General features: G+C 56.5%; 2 protein-coding genes across 11 annotated transcripts in view; one reads left to right on the forward strand and one right to left on the reverse strand.

Annotated features, from left to right (window-relative positions):
- The window catches only part of USP35 (ubiquitin specific peptidase 35), a 63,614-nt gene extending 54,351 nt beyond the window's left edge, over positions 1-9,263 (forward strand). Inside the window, exons 8-12 of the mRNA XM_043875596.1 lie at positions 3,938-4,031; positions 4,955-5,061; positions 5,528-6,065; positions 6,249-7,058; positions 8,204-9,263. Coding sequence (XP_043731531.1) covers positions 3,938-4,031; positions 4,955-5,061; positions 5,528-6,065; positions 6,249-7,058; positions 8,204-8,371 — 1,717 coding nt within the window. The 3' untranslated portion in view covers positions 8,372-9,263. The remainder of the gene's footprint in view (positions 1-3,937; positions 4,032-4,954; positions 5,062-5,527; positions 6,066-6,248; positions 7,059-8,203) is intronic.
- Positions 7,439-22,509, reverse strand: part of GAB2 (GRB2 associated binding protein 2) — a 177,929-nt gene continuing 162,858 nt past the window's right edge. For 3 of the 10 annotated variants that reach the window (XM_043875532.1, XM_043875560.1, XM_043875552.1), the window contains 8 exons: positions 20,727-21,319; positions 19,604-19,698; positions 18,294-18,558; positions 16,502-16,592; positions 16,161-16,263; positions 14,501-14,626; positions 9,709-13,715; positions 7,439-7,948 (listed from right to left, as the gene is read on the reverse strand). In XM_043875532.1, the coding sequence (XP_043731467.1) occupies positions 13,572-13,715; positions 14,501-14,626; positions 16,161-16,263; positions 16,502-16,592; positions 18,294-18,558; positions 19,604-19,698; positions 20,727-21,319 (1,417 nt within the window). In that variant the 3' untranslated portion in view covers positions 7,439-7,948; positions 9,709-13,571. Of the gene's footprint in view, positions 9,392-9,708; positions 13,716-14,500; positions 14,627-16,160; positions 16,264-16,501; positions 16,593-18,293; positions 18,559-19,603; positions 19,699-20,726; positions 21,320-22,509 lie in introns of all 10 variants that reach the window. The other 7 variants (XM_043875539.1, XM_043875542.1, XM_043875535.1 and 4 more) reach the window with 7 other exon arrangements.

Genomic DNA, 22,509 nt, shown 5'->3' on the forward strand with positions numbered 1-22,509 from the left:
GTCACTTACACTCTGTAATCATAAGGGATTTGATTTAGGTCATACTTGAATGGTTTAGTGGTTTTCCTTACTTTGTTCAATTTAAGTCTGAATTTAGCAATAACAAGTTCATGAACTGAGCCACAGTCAGCTCCCAGTTTTGTTTTTTGCTGACCTTATAGAGCTTCTCCATCTTTGGCTGCAAAACATACAATCCAATCTGATTTTGATATTGACCATCTGGTGATGTCCATGTGTAAAGTCATCTCTTGTGTTGCTGGAAAAGGGTGTTTGCTATGACCAATGCATTCTCTTGGCAAAACTCTGTTATTTAGCCTTTGCCCTGCTTCATTCTGTACTCCAAGGCCAAACTTTCCTGTTACTCCAGGTGTCTCTTGACTTCCTACTTTTGCATTTCAGTCCCCAGGATGAAAAGGACATTTTTTTTTGGTGTTAGTTCTAGATGGTCTTGCAGGTCTTCTTAGAACCATTGGACTTCAGCTTCTTTGGGATTAGTGGTTGGGGCATAGACTTGGATTACTGTGATAGTGAATGGTTTACCTTGGAAATGAACTGAGATCATTCTGTCATCTTTGAGATTGCATCCAGCTACTGCATTTCAGACTCTTTTGTTGACTATGAGGGCTACTCCATTTCTTCTAAGTGATTCTTGCCCACAGTAGTAGACACAATGGTCATCTGAATTAAATTTGCCCATTCCTATCCATTTTAGTTCACTGATTTCTAAAATGTTGATGTTCCCTCTTGCCATCTCCGGTTTGACCACTTCCAATTTACCTTGATTTATGGACCTAACAGTCCAGGTTCCTGTGCAGTATTGTTCTCTACAGCATGACATGACTTTTACCACCAGACACATCCACAGCTGGGCATTGTTTCTGCTCTGGCCCAGCGTTTTCATTCCTTCTGGAGCTATTTCTCGTCTCTTCTCCAGTAGCATATTGGACACTTGCCAACCTGGGGCGGGGGGGTTCATCTTTCAATGTCATATCTTTTTGCCTTTTCATACTGCTCATGGAGTTCTCAAGGCAAGAATGCTGAAGCGATTTGCCAATCCCTTCTCCAGTGGACCACGTTTTGTCAGAACTCTCCACCACAACCTGTCCATCTTGCCTTAAACATGACAAGGCTCAGAGTTGCGTTGAGTTAGACAAAGCTGTGATCCACATGATCAGTTTGATTCGTTTTCTGTGATTGTAGTTTTTACACTGTCTGCCCTCTGATGGATGAGGATGAGAGGCTTGTGGAAGCTTCTGGATGGGAGGGACTGGCTATGGGGAAAACTGGGTCTTGCTTGGGTGGGAAGGCCATGGTCAGTAAATCTTTAGTCCAGTTTTCTGTTGATGGGTGGGGCTGTGTTTCCTGCTTGTAGTTTGGCCTGAGGTCAAGCTATGGTAGGGGTAATGGCAACCTCCTCCAAAAGGACTTATGCCTGCAAGTGCTCCTCCCGGGACTGCTGTTGTCAGTACACCCGGCCCCGCGGCAGGCCACTGTTGACCCACCCTCCTGCCAGAGACCCTCAGACGCTCACAGGCAGGTCTGTCTGTCTGTCTTGGGGGTCACTACTCCTTTCTTCAATGGCAGTCCACTCCAGTACTCTTGCTTGGAAAATCCCATGGATGGAGGAGCCTGGTAGGCTACAGTCCATGGGGTCGCAAAGAGTCGGACACGACTGAGCGACTTAACTATACTACTAACTATAACTATACTCCTTTCTTCTGGTCCTGGTGGGCACAAGGTTTTGTTTGTGCCCGCCAAGAGCCTCTGTTTCCCCAGTCCTCTGGAAGTTCTGTAATCAAATCCAGCTGACCTTCAAAGCCACATTCCCTGGGAAATCTCAGTCCCTTTGTTGGATCCCCTGCCTCCTGGTGGCTCAGATGGTAAAACATCTGCCTGCAATGCAGGAGACCCGGGTTCAATCCCTGGGTCGGGTAGATCCCCAGGAGAGGGGAACCCACTCCGGTATTCTTGCCTGGAGAGTTCCATGGACAGAAGAGCCTGGTGGGCTATGGTCTATGGGTTTGCAAAGAGTTGGACACAACTGAGCAACTGCCACTTGCCACATCCCCAGGTTGGAAAGTCTGTTTTAGGGCCCAGAACTTTTGCAACAGTGTGAGAACTTCTTTGGTATAATTGTTGTCCAGTTTGTGGGTTGCCCATCTGGTGGCTCTGTGGTGGGACAAATGGTGACCTCCTCCAAGAGGACTTAGGTGACACGCCGCACCTCCCAGGACTGCTGCTGCCAAAGCCCCTGTCCCTGCAGCTGGCCACTGCTGACCATGTGTCCGCAGGAGACTCTCAAACACTCATAAGCAGGTCTGGCTTAGTTTCTTGTGGGGATCACTGCTCCTTTCTCTGAGTCCTTGTGTGCACAAGGTTTTGTGTGCGCCCTCCAAGCGCATCTGGCATGTATGAAGTTTGATTTTAAATGCGATTGTGCCCATCTTGCCATCTTGTTGCAGCTTCTCCTTTGCCCTTGGAGGTGGGGTATCTTTTTTGGTGGGTTCCAACAGTCTCCTGTTGATGGTTGTTCAGCAGCTAGTTGTGATTTTGTTCTCAAAGAACATGAGTGCACATCCTTCTCTGTCATCTTAATACAGTATGTAGTGGTATCTCATTATTATTTTAATATATATTTCCCCGACTGACATGATATTGAGCATCTTTTCACTGCTTATTTGCCATCTGTATGTTCATGTGTGTGTGAGTGTGTGTATTTTTGTGTGTGTGTGAGAGATGTCTGATAAGATGTTTGGCTCATTTTTTAATCAAGTTGTTTGTTTTCTTGTTGAATTTTATGAGTTCTTTGTGTGCATATTTTTAACAGTCCTTTATGAGATGTGTTTTGTACAAATATTTTCTCCCAGTCTCTGGTTTGTCTTCTAATTCTCTTGATACTGTAACAGAAAAGTTTTAACTCTAATGAAATTCAGCTTATTATTCTGGTGATTTTTCTAAAAATGTATTCACCACACTCAAGGTCATTAGGTTTTCTCTTGTTGTTTTCTAGGAGATTTTTACTTGAGCATTTTATGATCCATTTTGAGTTAACTTTTGCGATGAGTGTAGGGTTTGTGTTCAGATTAATTCTTTTTGGTGGGGGACGTGTACTTGTTCCAGTACCATTTTGTTGACCAAAGTGTCTCTGCCACATTATATTGCCTTTGCTCCTTTATTAAAGATTACTTGACTGTGTTTATGGGGGTCTGTTTCTGGGCTGTTTGTTGTATTTATCGGTTCATCTGTTCTTTGATCAGTACCACACTTCAACATCTTTTTGACAAGTCTCAAAGTAAGCCTTGTTTTTGGCTGTGGGAGGAGCTCCAGGCAGTTCCTTCTCTCAGCTTCAGCTCCAGGTTGGGGGACGAGGTTGGAGCTGAACTCCAGGACTTCTCAAGCTGCCTGGGCAAGGACTAGCTTTGTTTTGTTTTTGGATTTCCAGTCTGCTGTAGACTCCTACTTTTGTAGAATATAATGCAATGACTTACTAGGTGATGATCATGTCTGTATGACAGTGATGTCAAATCACTGTACAAGTTTCTAAATGCTCTCTGCGAACTTGCTTTGTTGCAGACTGCTAAGTGGACCACACTTTGGTTACATTGCCCTGTACAGTGGCTGCAGGCTGGAGAGATGCCTGACCCATATGCTAAGAGATTTTTGTGAGAACAAGAGCTTAGCTTGGGCCTGGGAATTGGCTTGTTCCAGGGGATGTGGTTGTCAGGTGGGGCTTCTTCTCATCTCCCACAGGACCAGATGTGTCAAGAGCCCCAGTCTACCCGAGTTGTTCACCTGCCCCCCTGCCCGGCTTCTGGCCCTGAGTTGAGCTAAAAGTGTCTGTCCTGCCTGCAGCTTGGAGGCCTTGGGTTGCCACAGTGTGGGTGAGTTAGAGGCCCTCTGGGTACCCCGGCTTAACCCTGGGTGCGCTGTTTTGCAGTTTCAGACACTGTGTGCTCCGTTTGACCGAAAACAACTCGCAGCCCTTGATGACGAAGCTGCAGTGGCTCTTCGCCTTCCTGGAGCACAGCCAGGTGAGTGTGGGGAGCGGGGTGCGGGGGATGCTGGAGAGGAGGTCTGGTCTGACGCCTCCCCTTCACTGGAACCCGCCTGCTCCTGCCTCTGGGCCCCGGCTTGCGGTAAGCTGTTGGGCCCCAGTCCAGGCAGGCGTGGGTTCACGGGCAGAGCCTGCGGGGCCGGTTCAGTGCCCTGACTGGGCGGGAGAGGGGCCGGCAGAGCCCCCTGTGCGGTGCTGCCCACGTTGCTCCCGTCAGTGGTCTAGTCCACTGTATGAGGTTGTGTCACTCTGTTGGCCGGCTGTCATTTTGGAGCACTCACACTGCCAGGCACCCTGAGGGCTGTATTTGTTTTATTCACGTTGCCTCGTCCTCATGGAACCTAAAGGCCTTGACCAGGCATCCACCAGGCCCTCTGCAGGGGTCGGGGGGGCACGGAGGTGCCATCAGCCACAGTCATGCCTTCACAGGGCGCAGCCTGGTGGGGAAGAGGGCCTGTAGACTGCAGCCGTAGTGCTCAGCAGAGAACAAGGCACGTGTGGTTTCCACGCAGGGTAGGGAGAGGTTGATCATGAGGGGGATGGTGGCCCTTGGAGGACTCCGTGGGACAGGGGACCCTGCATCTGGGACTTGAACTCCAAGCTAAGCTTCTGATAGGGGAAAGGGTGTCTCAGGCAGAGGGAATGGCAACAAACAAGGGAAGAACAGACTCCTGGAGGACTGTTCCTCTCCATGGACCCGATGCCGTGCTCTTAGGCGGCATGGACTTGGTCGGATGGGAAAAGTCAGCTGGGATGGACAGCTGGGAATGAATGGGGAGGCTGGGAGTTTGGGGCAGTGACTCCCCAGAGCCACCCTCAGGCCCGGCACGCTGTGGAGCTGGGAGCTGGCTGGTGAGTGGCCCCCCAGCTCCTGACCCGTCTTTCCCGCTTTGGACGCAGCGGCCTGCCATTTCTCCAGAGAACTTCCTGTCTGCATCCTGGACACCCTGGTTCAGCCCTGGCACCCAGCAGGACTGCTCGGAGTACCTGAAGTACCTGCTGGATCGGTAGGGAGGCGGGGCCTGGCTCTGCTCCGAGCTCCCCGTCTGGAGAGGGTGCTGGTGGGGAAGCCCCATCCCCCTGGGCAGTGCTGTCTCTTCCTGGAGACTGGGGTGTGGCCCAGGGCTTGTGGAAGGCTTGGAGAAGATGGGGCAGGGAGAAGATGGGGCAGGGGCCGCGGGTGGGGGGACGTCCTGGAGGTGCTGACGTGAAGCATGACCGGGGAGGGTAAGTGTGTGTATGTACACTATGCTGTGCTTGCCTGAGCGTGCAAGTTTGTGTTCTCTCATTAGCGCTCTGAGAGGGCACGCGCACGGCTCTTTGTGGCAGGTCTATGAGCTTTATGCAGGTTAACTGTGTAGCGTGCGTGCCTGGCCTCTGAGTGCATGTGCACGGATGCCACCTAGTACACACGTGTGTTCCCTGTGTGTGACCCTCTGAGTGTGGACCAAAGCCCTTTGCTCCCTGCGCCAGGCTGCACGAAGAGGAGAAGACCGGGACGAGGATCTGCCAGAAGCTCAAGCAGTCGAGCTCGCCCTCCCCGCCCGAGGAGCCCCCCGGCCCGAGCGCCACCTCCGTGGAGAAGATGTTCGGGGGCAAGATCGTGACGCGGATATGCTGCCTCCGCTGCCTCAACGTCTCCTCCAGGGAGGAGGCCTTCACGGACCTCTCGCTCGCCTTCCCGCCGCCCGAGCGCTGCCGCCGCCATCACCACCATCACCACCACCACCGCCGCCGCCGCCTGGGCTCGGCGGGGCTCCCCGCGGAGGACGCCGGCGCCCAGGAGCCAAGCCGGGCCGGGCCTCGGAGGCAGAGGAAGCACTGCATCACGGGGGGCGTCCCGCCCACCATCCTGGACATGGAAGGCCTGGGCCCCCACGGCCTCGGGGGGCAGAGCGGTCAGGAGGAGAAGGTGGAGAGGGGGGAGAGCACAGAGGAGGAGGAGGAGGCGGGAGAGGAAGAGAAGGAGGAGGAGAAGGAGGAGGAGGAGAAGGTGAAGGAGGAGGAGAAGGTGAAGGAGAAGGTGGAGGAGAAGTTGGAGGAGGAGGAGAAGGTGGAGGAGAAGGTGAAGGGGGAGAAGAAGGTGGAGGAGAAAGTGAAGGAGAAGGTGGAGGAGAAGGTGGAGGAGGAGGAGAAGGAGATGGAGAAGGTGGAGGAGGAGAAGGAGGAGGAGGTGAAGGAGAAGGTGGAGGAGGAGAGGGCGGCCCAGGACGAGGAGGAGAAGGAGGAGAAGGTGAAGAAGAAAGTGGAGGAGCAGGAGGAGGAGAAAGAGAAGGAGGAGGAGAAGGAGGCCCGGGACGAGAAGGAGGAGTCGGCTGAAGGGGCGGCGGCGGCAGCCGTCCCGGGCCCAGGGCCCCCCCGGAGTGCGGCGGCCGCCTCCGGGGACAGCTCCCGCTCCGTCCTGGACCTGGTCAACTACTTCCTGTCGCCCGAGAGGCTGACGTCGGAGAACCGCTACCACTGCGAGTCGTGCGCGTCCCTGCAGGACGCCGAGAAGGTGGTGGAGCTGAGCCAGGGCCCGCGCTACCTCATCCTGACGCTGCTGCGCTTCTCCTTCGACCTGCGCACCATGCGGCGCCGCAAGATCCTGGACGACGTGTCGGTGCCGCTGCTGCTGCGCCTGCCGCTGGCCGGGGGCCGGGGCCAGGCCTACGACCTGTGCAGCGTCGTGGTGCACTCGGGGCTGTCCTCCGAGAGCGGCCACTACTACTGCTACGCCCGCGAGGGCGCCGCCCGTCCCGCCCCGGCCCCGGGGACCGAGCGGCCGGAGCCCGACAACCAGTGGTACCTGTTCAACGACACCCGCGTATCCTTCTCCTCCTTCGAGTCCGTCAGCAACGTCACCTCCTTCTTCCCCAAGGACACAGCCTACGTGCTCTTCTACCGGCAGCGACCCGAGGAGGGGTCCGAGGCCGAGCCCGGCTCCCCCCGCACCCGGGCAGAACCCACCCTCCACAAGGACTTGATGGAAGCCATTTCCAAAGACAACATCCTTTTCTTGCAGGTGAGCAGACCCCCATGGGCTTCCAGCAGCCCACCGGCTTGGATAAGTGGCTGCTCGTCTCTCAGAGTCTTTTCCTTTTTCCTTTGATCCACTCATCCCGCTTAGTGTTGGGGAAAAAGAAATCAGTGGGCCAGGCAGACCCTCTGCTTTAGAGGGACACACATTCAGTTCAGTTCAGCCACTCAGTGATGTCCGACTCTGCAACCCCATGGACTGCAGCACGCCAGGCCTCCCTGTCCATCACCAACTCCCAGAGCTTACTCAAACTCATGTCCATGCAGTCGGTGATGCCATCCAACCGTCTCATCCTCGGTCGCACCCTTCTCCTCCCCCCTCCTCTCTCCGATCTTTCCCAGCATCAGGGTTCTTTTCAACACACATTAGGAACGACCATTTCTTTATTAAGCTGTCATGTGCTGGAGGAGGGGCTCTGTGAGTGAGCTAGTGGATCCGAGCCGGTGGGGAAGGCCTTTGGGAGGGTTGCCCTCTCACTGTGCCCTCGACTCCACTCCTGAGAGTCTAGGGTGGCATCAAAGTACTTAGCAACTGGAACAGCCAGGGCTCCAAGCAGCGTGAGGCGTGCTGCCGTAAACAGCTGGGGTGGTCACACCAGGACCCCGGCCAGCGGCACCTGGGTGGGGGACTTTGGTTCTGCTTTTCCATTTCTTCTGAGTTCTTCAGGGGGAGATGGGTCTGGGGCCAGTGGCGAGGGGTCTCCAGGGCCGGCCCCAGTGCGGCAGGAGGGAGAGCTTTCTTCTCGGCAGAGTGTCCCTCCTGAGAGGCAGTGAGCCGGACAGTTGCGTCAGGAAGCCTGCAGGGAGGTCCCAGTGGGGTAGGAGGTGACCTTGGAAGTCTCTGGACTGCCTCCTCCAGGATGCTGGGAGCTTATACTGGGAGGGGAGGAGGAATGGTTTTGAAACCTAGATACAGGATGGCTGTGGGTCCGGCCCTCCCATCCTCTGGCTGAGCAGCAGTGCCCCTGTGGGGGAAGCTGGGGCTCCCCTCTGTTGCCCGGCTCTGGGGGCCCTTCGCAGGGGTGAAGCTCCGAAGGGCTGGGTGGCCGCGGGGGCAGGCGGTGAAAGGAGCACTGTGGCTTTGGAGCCTACATTTGAAGCCGCCTGCTTCATCCCCATCTGTGTTTCCAGGAGCAGGAGAAGGAGGCGCGGAGCAGGGCGGCCTACATCTCTGCGCTCCCAGCGTCCCCGCACTGGCGGAGGGGCTTTGACGAAGACAAAGACGAGGACAAAGGTCCCCCAGGGGGCTGCAGCCCTGCAGGTGGCAGTGGTGGTGACTTCCACAGATTGGTCTTCTAATGGGACCCTTGACCCCCGGCCTGCCAGTGCTTGTGGGGGTGCCACAGCCGATCTGGGGGGGGGGGCCCAGGTCCCAGGCAGAGGCGCTCGGCCACATGGGGCCTGGGGGAGGCCGTGGAGGCAGCCCCTTCCAAGGGCGAAAGCGATGGAGCAGGGGCTGCCAGCCTCAGCCTGGAGGGCACACTGAGACACGGAGGTGAGACCTGAGCCCCTTAAACTGGCCCTCGGGCCCCGACACTGGGATCAGCCCCCTTAAGACTTGCACCCGAGAGTTGTGGTCAGCTCGGAGATGCCGAGATGGACACATTCTGGGCCTCAGCCCCTGTCCCGTGCTTGCCATCAAGTAGCAGTTCCCTTCCCTCCCTAGCTCCTTTCAGACAATCCTGGGTCTCTCTAGTATGGACCCGAGGAGGGTCCAAGCCCCAGCACAAACAAGGGGGCTGCGTGGCACCCCTCCGGCTGCCTTCTTGCTTCTCCGAGGGGACTGAGGCGGTGTACGTGGGTGCCGATGCTGCCCTCCTGTGAGGGGCGTAGGTGGGAAGCAGCCTGGCGCGGGAGCAGAGATGGGCCCCCCGACACCGAGCTGCAACGCAGGATGAAGGACAGCCCCTTAGCCCCCTCTCCCGCCTCAGTGCCTGAGATCCCCCCCTTCCGGGTACGAGAGAGAGTCCTTATTTTACTGCAAGTATGTGTGTCTCATGACATCTGTCCTGAGGGACGCTGGCTGGCTCAGGGCCTCAGCTGTTGAGCATTGTCCCCGGGGCCGGTGGGGGCGGTCTGGTGAGGAGCAAATACTGACCTCGTTGTGCCTGACGCTGCTGTACCCTTTCTAAATGGAGAGGAGAGAACCAGGGTCTCAAACAGGAATAAAAAGAGGTTCTCTGAAGCCTTTAAAGCTGTGGTTCTTCCCGCTCTGTCCATGACTTCTCGCCGTGTCTGGGCAGGAAGGCAGGGACACCCCCTTGCCCTGCTGACCTGCGTGCTGCATCAGGGGAGGTGAGTGTGCCGTGCACGGAAGTGCTGTGTAAACATGAGGCCTGGTGGTGGGGATGTGCCCGGATTGGGGGGGGGGGGGTTGGCTCTGGAGGGGGCGGGTGCACAGGCTGGGGGCCACCCGGACGGGACACTGTGGAGGGACTCATCGATCAGCTCTGGGCTGCCCGGAGCTCGTGGCTGCTCCCACACTCCTTTCTTACCCCTGTGGCCCTGGGTGGGGGGGGGCTTCCTGGGCTACAGTGGAAGAGCTGAGGTTTGGCCCCAAAGCCCACGGAGCCCTGAGACTCAGGGACCAGTGCAGGTGGGCTGTCAGAGACCGAACGGTCATGCTCAGAACTCACCTCTCTGGTCCAACGCGCCTTTTAAGAAAGATGAACTGGTAGGGGTCGCTATTACTTCCATTTCACACACCAGGAATACAGATTCCAAGGTAAGGAGGATTCACACTTCTCCCGACAGCCAAGAAAGGTCCCCAGTTGTCTCCTGTTCAATGGAAGGTGGAGTAGCCGGGGATGGGGGCGGACTGTCTGGTCGAGGACGGGTGTCCTGTGCAAGCCCGCCGCCCACTCCCCCTGGATGAGGCAGACGCCGCAGCCCTCTCTGCTTGCTTCTCACGGACTTTATTGTCGTCCAGCTCCACCACCACAGTAACAAGGGCCCTGCAAGCTCCAGGCCTGTACCAAAACAGGACGCCTGAGAATGCATTCCCATCCCTCCCCAGACCTACTCACAGGATAAATACATGTTACAAATTTTTTTTAAAAAGAAAACAATAAATTAATAACTTAAGTGATTAGGCACCAACAGCGATTTGAAAAATTAAATGTCAATTTTAAATGGTAACAGGGCCAGAAACCTAAGACCGGGCTTCTTCTAGCCCGTTTTCTCTTCTCGACAAAGCAACGATTCTGTGGGAAATGATTCTACATTTCAAGACACATGTAACCAACAAACACGTAAGAACACACACCACCAAATATCACGCGCCAGCCCCTCGGTAGGCAGCCCACCTGGCCCCCCGAAGAGCTGAGTGAGTTTCTGAAGGCGGCGGCTTGAGCGCTCCTGTGCGCAGCCTCTGACCCTCGCCGTGTGCAGACGGACAGATGGACGGAGACGGGGAAGGACGTGCCGACTTCCCTCCTGCCCCGCGCTCTGCTTCCAGCTTCCGGAGCTCCGTCAGAGGGCCGTGGGCAGGGCAGGGCGGGGTGGCCACAGCTGGGGGCCTTAGCCCCAGGGCAGGTTGAGAACCGTTGTGCTTCTGTCCTAGGGATGGGACGCAGTTGAACGGTTTCGAGTGTAAAAGTTACTGCAGTCAGGTCTAGGGAGGGCACTGGGTTAACTGGCCCTTGACACAGGTCACAAAGCAGGGAGCAGTCACAGGAGAGCCTCAGGGCCCAGCTGACCCCGCCAAGGTGGGGAGGAGACACAGCTCCCTGCAAGCACTCCTCCCTGCCTTTAACCCCGGGGAGCTGGAATGGGAGACAGCTGCTGCTCCTGGGAGCCCCCGGCAGGAGGGGGCTCTGCTGGCCGGACGCGGGGCCTCCTGGGGTCTCCGTCTGTGCCAGGCCACCAACAGAGATGAACTCTGAGCCACAGACGAGAATGTTAGACACCTGGGACCTGGGGCTTAGCCCCAAGTCTGCTTTCAGCATTCTCTGCTTCTCTTGTACTTCCTCTGGTCTCTGCTCCCGCCTCCACTCTAAGGGTTTGGGGGTTGGAAGAACGAAGAGCTAGAGGGAGGCCTCCTTGGAGGTTAGATTTGAACACCTCCATCTCTTGAGACTCCAGCCAGTCTCACTCACCTTACGGCACATTCAGAAAACACTGACATCATTAGGGCACCTGATGATCAACAGGGGACGATGCTGGGAACTGACGCATCCATACCTGGGCCCACCTGTAGCCTCTGGGGTGGGGTGGGGCTACCATTCAAAGCTCTGCCATATGAGACAGTCTGCAGAGGGCCCTACCAAACCCTGCCCAGGGGAGGCCACTGCCACCATCACCACTTCATCTGTGCGAACACCAAGGCCTTGCTGCTGCTGAGGGCCTGGGCCGGGCCCATACTCCCAAAGGTCTTTTGTTCCCAAAGCACAAGTCTCTCTGTCTTCCTCCCCTGGAGCCCAGACCCACCCTCCTTCCCCTAAAAATCTGACCCTTCTTCCCCTCCGGCCAACTCAGGCACCCGCTTTTCCTAGAAACCACATTCCCTGATCTGCACACCTCCCCACTCCCGCCCGCACACCAGCCTCCTGGAGAAGTGGCCTTGACTTCTCCGCACATCCCCAGCTTTGAGTCTCTCATGGCCATCAGCGACGTGTCCTTGTCTTTTTTTCTCATCGAGCGCGACCTTCTCAAACACAAAGTCTGATTAACTCCTGTGTCCTCAGTGCCCAGTCCAGACCTGGCCACCGCAGCCGCGGCCATCACTTAACTGAGTTGATGTGACTGATACTAGGAGGAGTTCTCACCTGTTGGGACCGTCTCTCCCGGGACGGAGCACGGTCAGGCCTCAGGCTGCTGAGGGGTGAGGGCAGTAGCCACCTCCCTTAGGAAGGGTCGGAACTCATTTCTTTTGGAGGAAGAAGGTCTGTTCTCCCCAGAGTAGGGTGAAACGTCTGGTCCGCCCAGTTGCCTCTGAAACTTTTAAAAAATTTGTCCAAGAACTCTAACATAAGAGCGTCTCCCTCCCCAGGCTTGAGAGAGGGAGCCTGGGGTGATGCCCCCTTCTGTCCTGGCAGAGGGCAGAGGGTGACGCCGACCTGGGGGCCCTTCCAGCCCAGCCCTCTCCTCTCCTGTCTCTGTAGCCAGGCCTGAGTCCAACAGGGCACCTGGGACTCCACAGAGCAACTGGGGGTGCCCTGGCACCAGGCCACGCCCCAACCTTTCGTGGGCCCTGCACAAACCTCAGTCTGAGGGCACAAGCCACCGGTCACCCTGCCACGTGCTCGGGGCTCTGTTCTGCCCGCCATCCGTCAGTCCTGGGAACTGCCCTCGCCTGCCACCAGGCCAGCTGCCCCGAGAGCGGCGTCACCGCTCCCTTTCTGCTCAGCCTGCGTCTCCGTGGCACTGCCGCGGGCTCTCTCTCCAACAGGCGCGCTGGGTGGACCTCCCAGAGCCCCCACAGCCCCCACCCCGACTCTCAGCCGCCCCCGCCGCGCCGCCCGTCTTACAGAAGCTCACTTGCTGCGCCGTCTCCATGCCAGTCCCGGGCACCGCCGTGTGCCTCCGCCCAGGCCGTCCCAGGGTGGCCCCTCGGTACCCCGCCCCCCCGCACACCCACCCTGCACCCCGCGTCACCTCCCCACGGCTCCACCGGCCCCGCTCGCCATGCGGTGCCCCCGCCCCAAGCTGTGTCGCCCAACACAGTCCAAGCCTTGTCCAGCGCGGTGCCCCCGGGCTGGCGGGGTCGGGGGCACGGCGCTCTGTCCGGGATGTTAGAGCGGGCCTGTGGCTTCACGGTCCCAGGGGCCCGGCTCCGCAGCGTCTGTCTCCCCGTCTCCCGGGCTCTGAGCCCCGCTCCGGGTTCTCGGTGGCCGGTCATCCCCAGCCTCTCCCTCCTTCCACCTCTCCCACCCCTGAAAGTGGGGGGCTGCCCTGAAACCCCTGCGGGGCTGCACTGCCCTTCTGCGTCTCGGGCTCTAATTCCTCTGTCCCTCAAGACCGCCTCTGACCTTCCTCCGCGGCTCCTCCACCTTTGGGTGGCCTCGCCCCGCCCCTGCCAAGGGAGGCAGGGACGAAGAGGTCTGTGTCCACACTGGCCTGCTGCTCTTTGGCCGCCTGGTCAGCGGGACGATGTGGCCTCTTCCGGGGCCGAGGCGGGGAGCCCAGTAGCTGGAGGCCGGACGGTGAGGTGCGGAATCGGCTCAGAGCCGCGGCCCCACCCCCACACTTCCGGTAGATATTCGGGTCTGAAGGGCAGGCGGAGGCTTGAGGATGCTTTTTGGCAAGAGCTCTAACTAAGGTAGGATGGCCATTGCTGATAAAAATCAAAGGTGGGCCCGGAGAGGGCGGAGGAAGTGCCTCGATCAGGCCCTCGCCTCCCAGGGGGAAGGGGTCAGGGTCCCTGATGCCAAGTGCTTTGAAGGCCAGAGTGGCAGAGAGAGGAGGTGGGCAGGCGGGCGCGCTGCAGAGGCGAAGGGCGAGCAGACCGGAGGCCGGCTCTGCAGACGGGGCCTCCGGGCCCCTCCCTGGGCGTGGGCCGTCACAGCTTGGCACCCTTGGAGGGCTCCGAGGACTGCCGCACGTCTGTCCACTCCTGCATGGTGTTCTGCAGGGCCTGGGTCTTCTCCTTGTCCACTTGAACATAGTCCACCTTCTCGTCGGAAGTGACCGATGACGTGGATGGCTGGGGGACAGACCAGGGAGGTGAGGGGGCTGTGAGTTAATGTAAGGCGGGGAGCAGCACGCGGCTCTTCCCGAGTGGTGTCTGGGGTGAGCAGGTGGGCTTCCACCTGCCCCTCTGACCTGTTTTTTCCCCCGAAAGTGGCCTTTAGAGACTGACCTCCACCCTGCACCAACCCTCCTCCTGCTCAATGCCGCAGCCCCTGCCAACCCTCTTGCTGCTGCAGCTCTGAGGGGACCCAGGCCCTTCCCTGGGTCCAGGCCTCCACCCACTACCCGTGGCCACTTGTCCACGAGAGGGAGTTGGCCGGGTGCCACCAAGGGCCAGCTGCAGGGCTCTGTGGGGGCGTGTGGTGGGCACGCACGGCCACCTTGGGTCGGGGGGAGTGTCAGTGCTGCTGTCGGGGCCGGGCAGCTAAGTGTGCTTCTGGGAGGGGAGTGGGCACCTTTCCCAGGCTGCACCCGGACAGCGTGTTCTCAAAGAGCTCAGGACCGGGACACGCGATCCCCACGTCTCCGCTCTGTCACGGATTCACACGTGACCCTGAGCAGATCGTGTCTCTGTGTGCGCTCATGTGTCCTTCCACATGGCGAGGGGAGGGACAGGTGGACGGACGAGGGCCTGTGGGCTCAGGGTGCCTGAGTGCTGAGGCTGAGAGCGCATGAGCCCCCTGAGACCCAGGCCTCAGCCCAGCCCGGCCGGACGAGGCACCTGGCCTCCGGGACCTCTCCCCGCAGGGCCCCAGGAGCTCAGCAGGACCCCCCACCCCCCACGCCCACCCCAGGCACCTTGCGGTGGGGGCTTGGGGAGCTCGGCTGGAAGTCCAGGGCCAGATAATCCACACTGCCAGTGCTCTTCTTAGGGGCTGGGCTGTTGGTGCCGCTGGGAACGGGAGATGCAGACACAGGGTTTTGCTATCACAAAGGAGGGGAAAAACTGTTAGTGACTTCAGGAAGTAGACTAACCCACCACTGGGGGAAAAACACGCCTCTGGGAGTGAGAGCAGCCAGCTCACCCAAGGCCTGCTCTGTGCCGGGGACAGCCCGTGTTCCTGTTTAAACCCTCACAACAATCCTGTGATGGAGGCATTATTACTTCTCTTTTTTTAAAACAATGAATATAAAATTGGTTCAGAGAAGTTAAAGCAGCTTGCCTACGGCTGCACAGCTGGTGGGCAGGGGAGACGTTCCAGCCTGAGCCGCTCTCACTGTGCCGCCTCCTGCCTCCCGCCCGGGCCATCAGGCCGGGCCTCACCCTCCCTCCCTCCCAGACCGGCCCTTGCTCGCTCCCCTAAGAAAGGAGCGCGTGCCCCGTGTGCGCTGGACCAGCCCTGCTTCTCTGGGGCGCCCACCACGGCCCTGAGCGGGGCAATCACCCCGCAGCAGCCTGGCCACCCCCCCGTCCCGGCTCCTCGAGGGTCACTAGAGAGGGCCCTCGTCACCAGGCGGCGCGAAGCCCTGGCCCCCCCAGCAGCTCTCGGATGACCCACTGCAGGGCCGGTCTCACCGGGCGCGGAGGCCGGCGTGTCTGGCTGTCTCCTGAGGACGCCTTCTCGTGAGGAAGGCGACAGTCCTGTGCTGCCTTTCGGCTCCTTCACTTGACGGGTGGGTTTGCGCTCTCCTTGTCCATGTGTCTGTGTGTCTCTCATATGTCTGTGTGTCTGTGTGTCTCTCACATGTCTGTCTGTCCACGTGTCCATGTGTCCACGTGTCTCTCACGTCTGTGTGGCTGTGCCCACGCCTCTGAGAGCCCCCCCACCCCGAGGCACACACACGAGCACTTCCCCACTGGGGGCAGACACGCCGTGGACGCTCATACTCCCACACCTCCTCCCGGTCATGCGGAAAACAGGATGAGAAAATGAGCAGACCTTTTGCTTCTGAAAAGTTTTAACAGGATGGAACAAGGGGGTTAACTTGGGAAGCTGCCCCAGTTCTTCCCTGCAGGCCCCCCCGATGACGATTCTGAAACACTATCTAACTGCCCGGCCTGTGGACCCTCGCGTGGCCCCCATGGGACAAGTGCAGGCTTTTGGAGACAGCATTCGGGGTTGTTCGTGGTCTGACTTCTGGGCCAGCCTCCCCGCTGGCTGCCCCCACCTTCAGCCAGAGTTAATGACTGTCACTCTCCGTGTCCCCATCCACAGCCACCTCTGCCCAAGCGCCTCCCCTTCCCCACCCTGCTGAGATCGCCCGTCCTGTGGGTGCGCCTCCAAACACCACCCGCTCAGGGCACTGACCACACTGCCTGGGTCACAGTTGGAGAGAGGCAGGCCTCCTCTCCTCCCTGAGGGCAGGGACCGCGTCTTCCTTGCCTCTGCTGATGACCCCACAGTAACTGACACGTATGTGCTCCAGACAGACTGACAGACACACAGACAGACGGGTAGCAGCACACTGCCCTGGGGCTGGGGGAGTCAGCGAGCTGGGAAGTGTGGGGAGGACTCACCATAGGGACGTAGTTCTCTTCACTGTCTCCGGAGTCGGTGCTGGTGATGCTCTGAGTAGAGATGGGGCGGCAGTACTGGGAGGAGCTGGGATTGAAGGAGTGGCTGTTGGGAGGGAAGACAGGGGGTAAACCCTGGGCATGGCCAGCCTCCTGCCAGGCCCTGGACCTCTGGCCTCCATCATCAGACTAAGATCTGACACGGAGCAGGGACTGTTCTCCCTTCGTCACAGAAGAGGAAGCCAAGCCCTGAGCTACCAACAGCATCAGGAATGTGGTGACCTGTTCCACTCACCAACCCACTGCCCCATTCCAAGCTCTCGCGCCCACAGACAGACACTCACATGGCCCTGGACCAAGACCTGGTGACGGGGGACTTGAAGGGGAGCTCGTCGATGACGGTGTTGTTTCTCAGGTCAAGTGGGGTTGGCTTTGCTGCAGCAGGAACAGAAGGTTGATTCATCAGCCAGTGACGGCAAGGCCACACATACAGACCCTTACACGTGACACACAAGTGCGTTTAAAGTCCTTCCTACTCAGCCCAGTTATCCATGGGGAGACCCAGGCTCCGTGAGGTTATATGATCTCTGCTCATGAAGTCATGTCTTCAGATACCAAATTATCTATTCCTCACACTGTACTGATGGTAATCACACTTTCAGATCTAAAATGGGCACATGGGCTGGGACAACATTTGTGACTGAGAATGAAAACAAGAGATGATATCTGAAACATCATGGAGAAGGCCACCATGAGCCACCCCCTGCCACTTCTGGGCCAGGACTGTGGAGCCTTCTATGGAAGAAGGTGAATGTCACAAGGCCCTGAAGGCTCTGATTGAAATGCTGAGCTCTGCATTCCCTGCCAACCAGACCCAAGGGGGCTTCTGTCTGTCCACTGACTCTGCTTCTCCCCTTGAGTCCCTGTCCCTGATCCAGGCCTGTAGAAGGGCAGGCCTGGAACTTGAACTGCAGTTCTTCTTCCTGGTCTAAATGTACCAGTCAATGTCCTAGATGCTTTCCTTCTGAACAAACCCAGGAAGTAGGCATGACCATCCCTACTTCACAGATAAGAAAACCAGAGGTTCAGAGAATTCACATGATTTACTCAGTCACACACCTAGGAAGCACATCTACCTGGTTTGAGAGCTCAGTCCTTCCTTTTATAGCAGAGTGTATCTTTTAATGGAACACTCTGTCAGTTCTACCTTTTTTAGCCCTAGAGCTAATAAAAATCCCTTATCCTTGAGCTGCATTTCAAACACCGTGAAGCACATTAAGATATATTGTCTATGCCTTTCAATGTCTCTGATAGGCATATTTAAAAAAATTAATTTATGTATTTTAATTAGAGGCTAATTACTTTGCAATATTGCAGTAGTTTTTACCATACATTGACCTGAATCAGCCATGGGTGTACATGTGTCCCCCATCTCGAACCCCCTTCCCACCTCCCTCCCCATCCTATCCCTCTGGGTTGTCCCACGGCACTGGCTTTGAGTGCCCTGTCTCGTGCATTGAACTTGGACTGGTGATCTATTTCACATGGTAATATACATGTTTCAATGCTATTCTCTCAAATCATCCCGCCCTTGCTTTCTCCCACAGAGTCCAAAAGTCTGTTCTTTATATCGGTGTCTCTTTTGCTGTCTTGCATATAGGGTCGTTGTTACCATCTTTCTAAATTCCATATATATGCGTTGGTATACTGTATTGGTGTTTTTCTTTCTGACTTACTTCACTCTGCATAATAGGCTCTAGTTTCATCCACCTCATTAGAACTGATTCAAATGTTTCATACTTCCCACATCACAGATGAGAAGCAAGGCGCAGTGACAGAGAAGGATTCGTTTACAATCACATGTTAGCAGGTGGCAGGCTGCAACCTGAATCCATCCTGTCTTTCTCATCCCTGCACTTCTGCATTCTGGTAGCCAGTCCCTACTGGGATGAATTTGGAGAGAGAGAGTGTGTAATGTGTGTGCATGCGCACGTGTGTGTGTGTGTATTTGGGGCAGTTTAGGCTCCAGAGGCTGTCACTTCCTTGCAAGGCAAGTTTAGGATCCACGGGATCCCTAAATGAACGCACAGTCCCTGAAAAGTGCCCAGAGCTGGGCTGGGGAAACAGTGGACTTACCCTTCCGGTCAGGTTTGAGGTTGCGGTTTACAGGGGGTGGCTGGATCTCACTCCCTCTGCTGGAACCTCGGTGCAGAGAGAGGGCTGAGGAGGGGTAGCCGAGTGGGTCAAAGTGATGCGGCCCCGGGCTCATGGGGATGTAGACACTCTGGGAGTTATCACCGGCTCGCTCCAAAGCCAGCAGGGTGGAGGAGCCTGGGTTCATGGGCACGTAGTTGTCCTCGGAATTGGTGCTGTCTGATCGACCCACGACTGCTTTCGCTGGCTAGGAGTGGAGAGAAATACCGCTGTTACTAGGGAGAGGAAACAGGAGAGGGTGCAGATCTGTACACAGGGCAAGAGAAGATGGAGCTGGGTGCACTGTGAAGCTTATAAGGCAGACCCTGGGAAAACCAGGTAAGAAAGCAGCGGGGAGACAGGAACAAATGAAGCCTGTGGGTCTCTTCTAGCTTCCATGATCCCTTGGAGCTTACGTATAATTTGTGATAAACCTTGTGTAAAACATCCACAAGGCTTTCTGGCCGCCTGACCAAGTCAGAGGACAGCACAGGCCGTGGGTCACAGGTTTGGTTCAGGAACCCCCCCTCAAGCCCACACTCATCACTGGAGGTCAGCAGCTCAGGCCCTGGGCAGGGCAAGGAGCCTCCGCGGGGCCTCGGCGCTGGCAGGCGAGGCCTGGGCAGGCATGCTTCCCCAGGGCAGCTCTCAGTGTGACCACCAGGCTTCAGGCAGAGCGGCAGTGCGGCCACCACCCTGGGCACAGCCTTCCTCTCACTCCTGGCCTGTCTATCGGGACGCATATACAACAACTAAGCTGCTCATGTTCACCATCTTCCTGGGGGGCCTGAAGGCAGGCCCTCGTCGGCGTAGCTGGGCCTGACACCCAGCAGGGCTGTCATCGACCCCCTCCTGACGGCGGCCTGGGACGCTGCTCTGACACCATCCTGTCGCTGAGCCCGACTCTGAGCGCCACCCCTGCCTGGGGTCTCACGCCCCTGGTGGGGCCTCACGGTTGGGGTGCTGCCGGACAGCCACATCCCAGCGCCTGCGTCCCCTGCATTCTAGACCCTCCCTGCTCACCCTCGGTGATAAGCCTCCTTGTCTAGGGCACCTAAGTACACACATTTCTTCCAGACCAGGATATGTTTATCTTTCCAAACACTCAATCCAGGAGTTCTGAACAAAGAAGCAAGGCAGGCTCCTAGGAGGTAGATGCCGTCACGTTTTTGGGCTGTGGTTTCAGTTCCAGGGGGTGAGCTTTAATCCACCTGAGCTGCCTTAATAAGGACCCCTGATTCAACCCCACTCACCAGGAAAGCGCTGACTGCATCGCTCACGGACTCGGCAGACCGGCCGGCACTGTCTCCACCACGCTGCGGGTAGTCGTAGGACTCGCAGGAAGAAGCTGTGGCAGAGGAAGGAAGACCCCTGAGAACTCAGAGCTGGCCCCTGTGCTGACACTTTCCCACACCCTCCCCAGCGTCGCTCAGGATCGTAACTGCTACTCCAGGAGATGCCGCTATCAATTCCTAAGACAAGGTATTGCTTCTACCACATCACCCCTCAACTCACACATTCCTCCTGGGCTTCTGGACGTAGCTCCAGTGTTGTTTAGTCGCTAAGTATTGTCCAACTCTTTGCAACTCTGTGGATGGTAGCCCACCAGGCTCCTCTGTCCACGGGATTTTCCAGGCAAGAATAGTGGAGTGGGTTGCCCTTCCTTCCCCAGGGGATCCTCCCGACCCAGGGATCGAACCCACGTCTCCTGCACTGGCAGGTGGATTCTTTACTGCTGAGCCACCAAGGAAGCCCAGCTACAGGGTTATTAGCAAGATGCAAAATGGAAGAGATTAATATCATTCTACTTTTGCATCAAACGGAGGAGGTCACATGCAGAGTTGGAATACTCTCAGTGGGAAATAAGCGACAGTAGAATTTAAACACTTCAAATAGACATTCAGACTTTAACCAGAGATGCAAATATGGCTTAGAAAATATTTTGCAGATCTAATTTTTAATAGTCTGTTGGTCCACAAAGGTTTGGCTCCAGTTTGGACTAGTCTTCTAAATTTATTTTTGAAATCTTTCATTTGATTTATAAGTGAGTAAAAGACTATGATCCGGACCTCTAAACCCATAATACATTATAATGTGGTTAACCAAGAATGTTCTGTTTCCTTAGAAGAACAGTAACTTCTCCCAGGCAGGATCTGCTAAACTCTTGCCACTGTGGTGTTCACTAAGAGCCTCCAGGGCTGGGGGCCCAGCTAGGAAAGGCCTGGGGTGAGAAGATGCCTAAACCTGTGAGCATGTGTGACCGAGGTGGGCCTTAAGCCCCCTTGGCCTGGATGGCGAGAGCTCGTACAATGCCGCGTCCCCTGTGCCCCCTCCCTTCCTCCCATCCCCTCTGGGTGAGCGAGGGCTCACACTGACCTCGGTGAAGCCGGCTGTTGTCCATGGCTGGGAGGGTGTTACGCCTGGGGATGGTGGCGGCGGCAGAGACCGATCTGCTGCCTTCCCCGACGGGGGGTCTCTGCTGAGGGCTGCCCCATCGAGGTGTGTCTGCCTGACTTGGCTTGGGGGGCCGGGGAGGTGGAGCTATGGCCGAGTCCCCAGGTGTGGCCACTGCCATGGCGTTGTGGTTCTTGTCCAGCGTGAACGTCCTAGGGATCTGGTAGGCCGAGAGCGGGGTGGCTGGAACGTCCACGTTGTCCACCAGGAGGTCCCCAAACTCCCGGCACAGGGTGCTGCTGGGCATCTTGAAGGTATACGCGTCCTCGTTGTCCGTCTCGGAGCCGGTGAGGCTGCCCTTGGTGTGGCCGTGGGCGGCCAGGCTCCGGGGGAGGTCGTAGGCACTGTCTCTGAACTCGGCGTTGTGCCGGCTTGGCTTCGGGAGGCTGTAGAAGCCGTGGACTTGACCACCGACCCCGTTGACACAGTGCCCATTGCCCTGGGCAAGTTTCTGCACGGCTGTGTCGCTTCTCATGAGGAATGAGGCCCTGGTGCCCTGAGAGAAGCTGGCACTCCTAGGAGACAGAAAGTGGGGCGTGGAGGTTAGAGGAGGCTGGCAGGAGTGTCCACACCCCGCTGCAGCGACGCGGTGGGGAACAAACACAAGCTGAGGAGGCTGGCAGGCCTGAGGCTTCTCTCTGAGCTTCAGTAAGTGCATCTGCAAGAATGGGGATTAAAATCATACTCTGCAGTTTGTTTAGGAATTGGACTCGGGTGCATCTAGTAAGTATGTGTTAGCCTTTGTCCTGCCCCCTACCCCCAAGAAAAAGAAATGCAAAAAAGCAAAATGGCTGTCTGAGGAGGCCTTAAAAATAGCTGTGAAAAGAAGGGAAGCAAAAAGCAAAGGAGAAAAGGAAAGATATTCCCATCTGAATGCAGAGTTCCAAAGAATAGCAAGGAGAAATAAGAAAGCCTTCCTCAGTGATCAGTGCAAAGAAATAGAGGAAAACAATAGAATGGAAAAGACTGGAGATCTCTTCAAGAAAATTAGAGATACCAAGGGAATATTTCATGCAGAGATGGGCTCAATAAAGGACAGAAATGGTAGGGACCTAACAGAAGCAGAAGATATTAACAAGAGGTGGCAAGAACACACAGAAGAACTGTACAAAAAAGATCTTCATGACCCAGATAATCACGATGGTGTGATCACTCACCTAGAGCCAGACATCCTGGAATGTGAAGTCAAGTGGGCCTTAGAAAGCATCACTATGAACAAAGCTGGTAGAGGTGATGGAATTCCAGTTGAGCTATTTCAAATCCTAAAAGATGACGCTGTGAAGGTGCTGCACTAAATATGCCAGCAAATTTGGAAAACGCAGCAGTGGCCGCAGGACTGGAAAAGGTCAGTTTTCATTCCAATCCCAAAGAAAGGCAATGCCAAAGAATGCTCAAACTACCACACAATTGCACTCATCTCACATGCTAGTAAAGTAATGCTTAAAATTCTCCAAGTCAGGCTTCAGCAATACGTGAACCGTGAACTTCCAGATGTTAAAGTTGGTTTTAGAAAAGGCAGAGCAACCAGAGATCAAATGGCCAACATCCTCTGGATCACTGAAAAAGCAAGAGAGTTCCAGAAAAACATCTATTTCTGCTTTATTGACTATGCCAAAGCCTTTGACTGTGTGGATCACAACAAACTGTGGCAAATTCTGAAAGAGATGGGAATACCAGACCACCTGACCTGCCTCTTAAGAAATCT

This window comes from Cervus elaphus, chromosome 2 (assembly GCF_910594005.1).
Source record: "Cervus elaphus chromosome 2, mCerEla1.1, whole genome shotgun sequence".
Taxonomy (NCBI): Eukaryota; Metazoa; Chordata; class Mammalia; order Artiodactyla; family Cervidae; genus Cervus; species Cervus elaphus.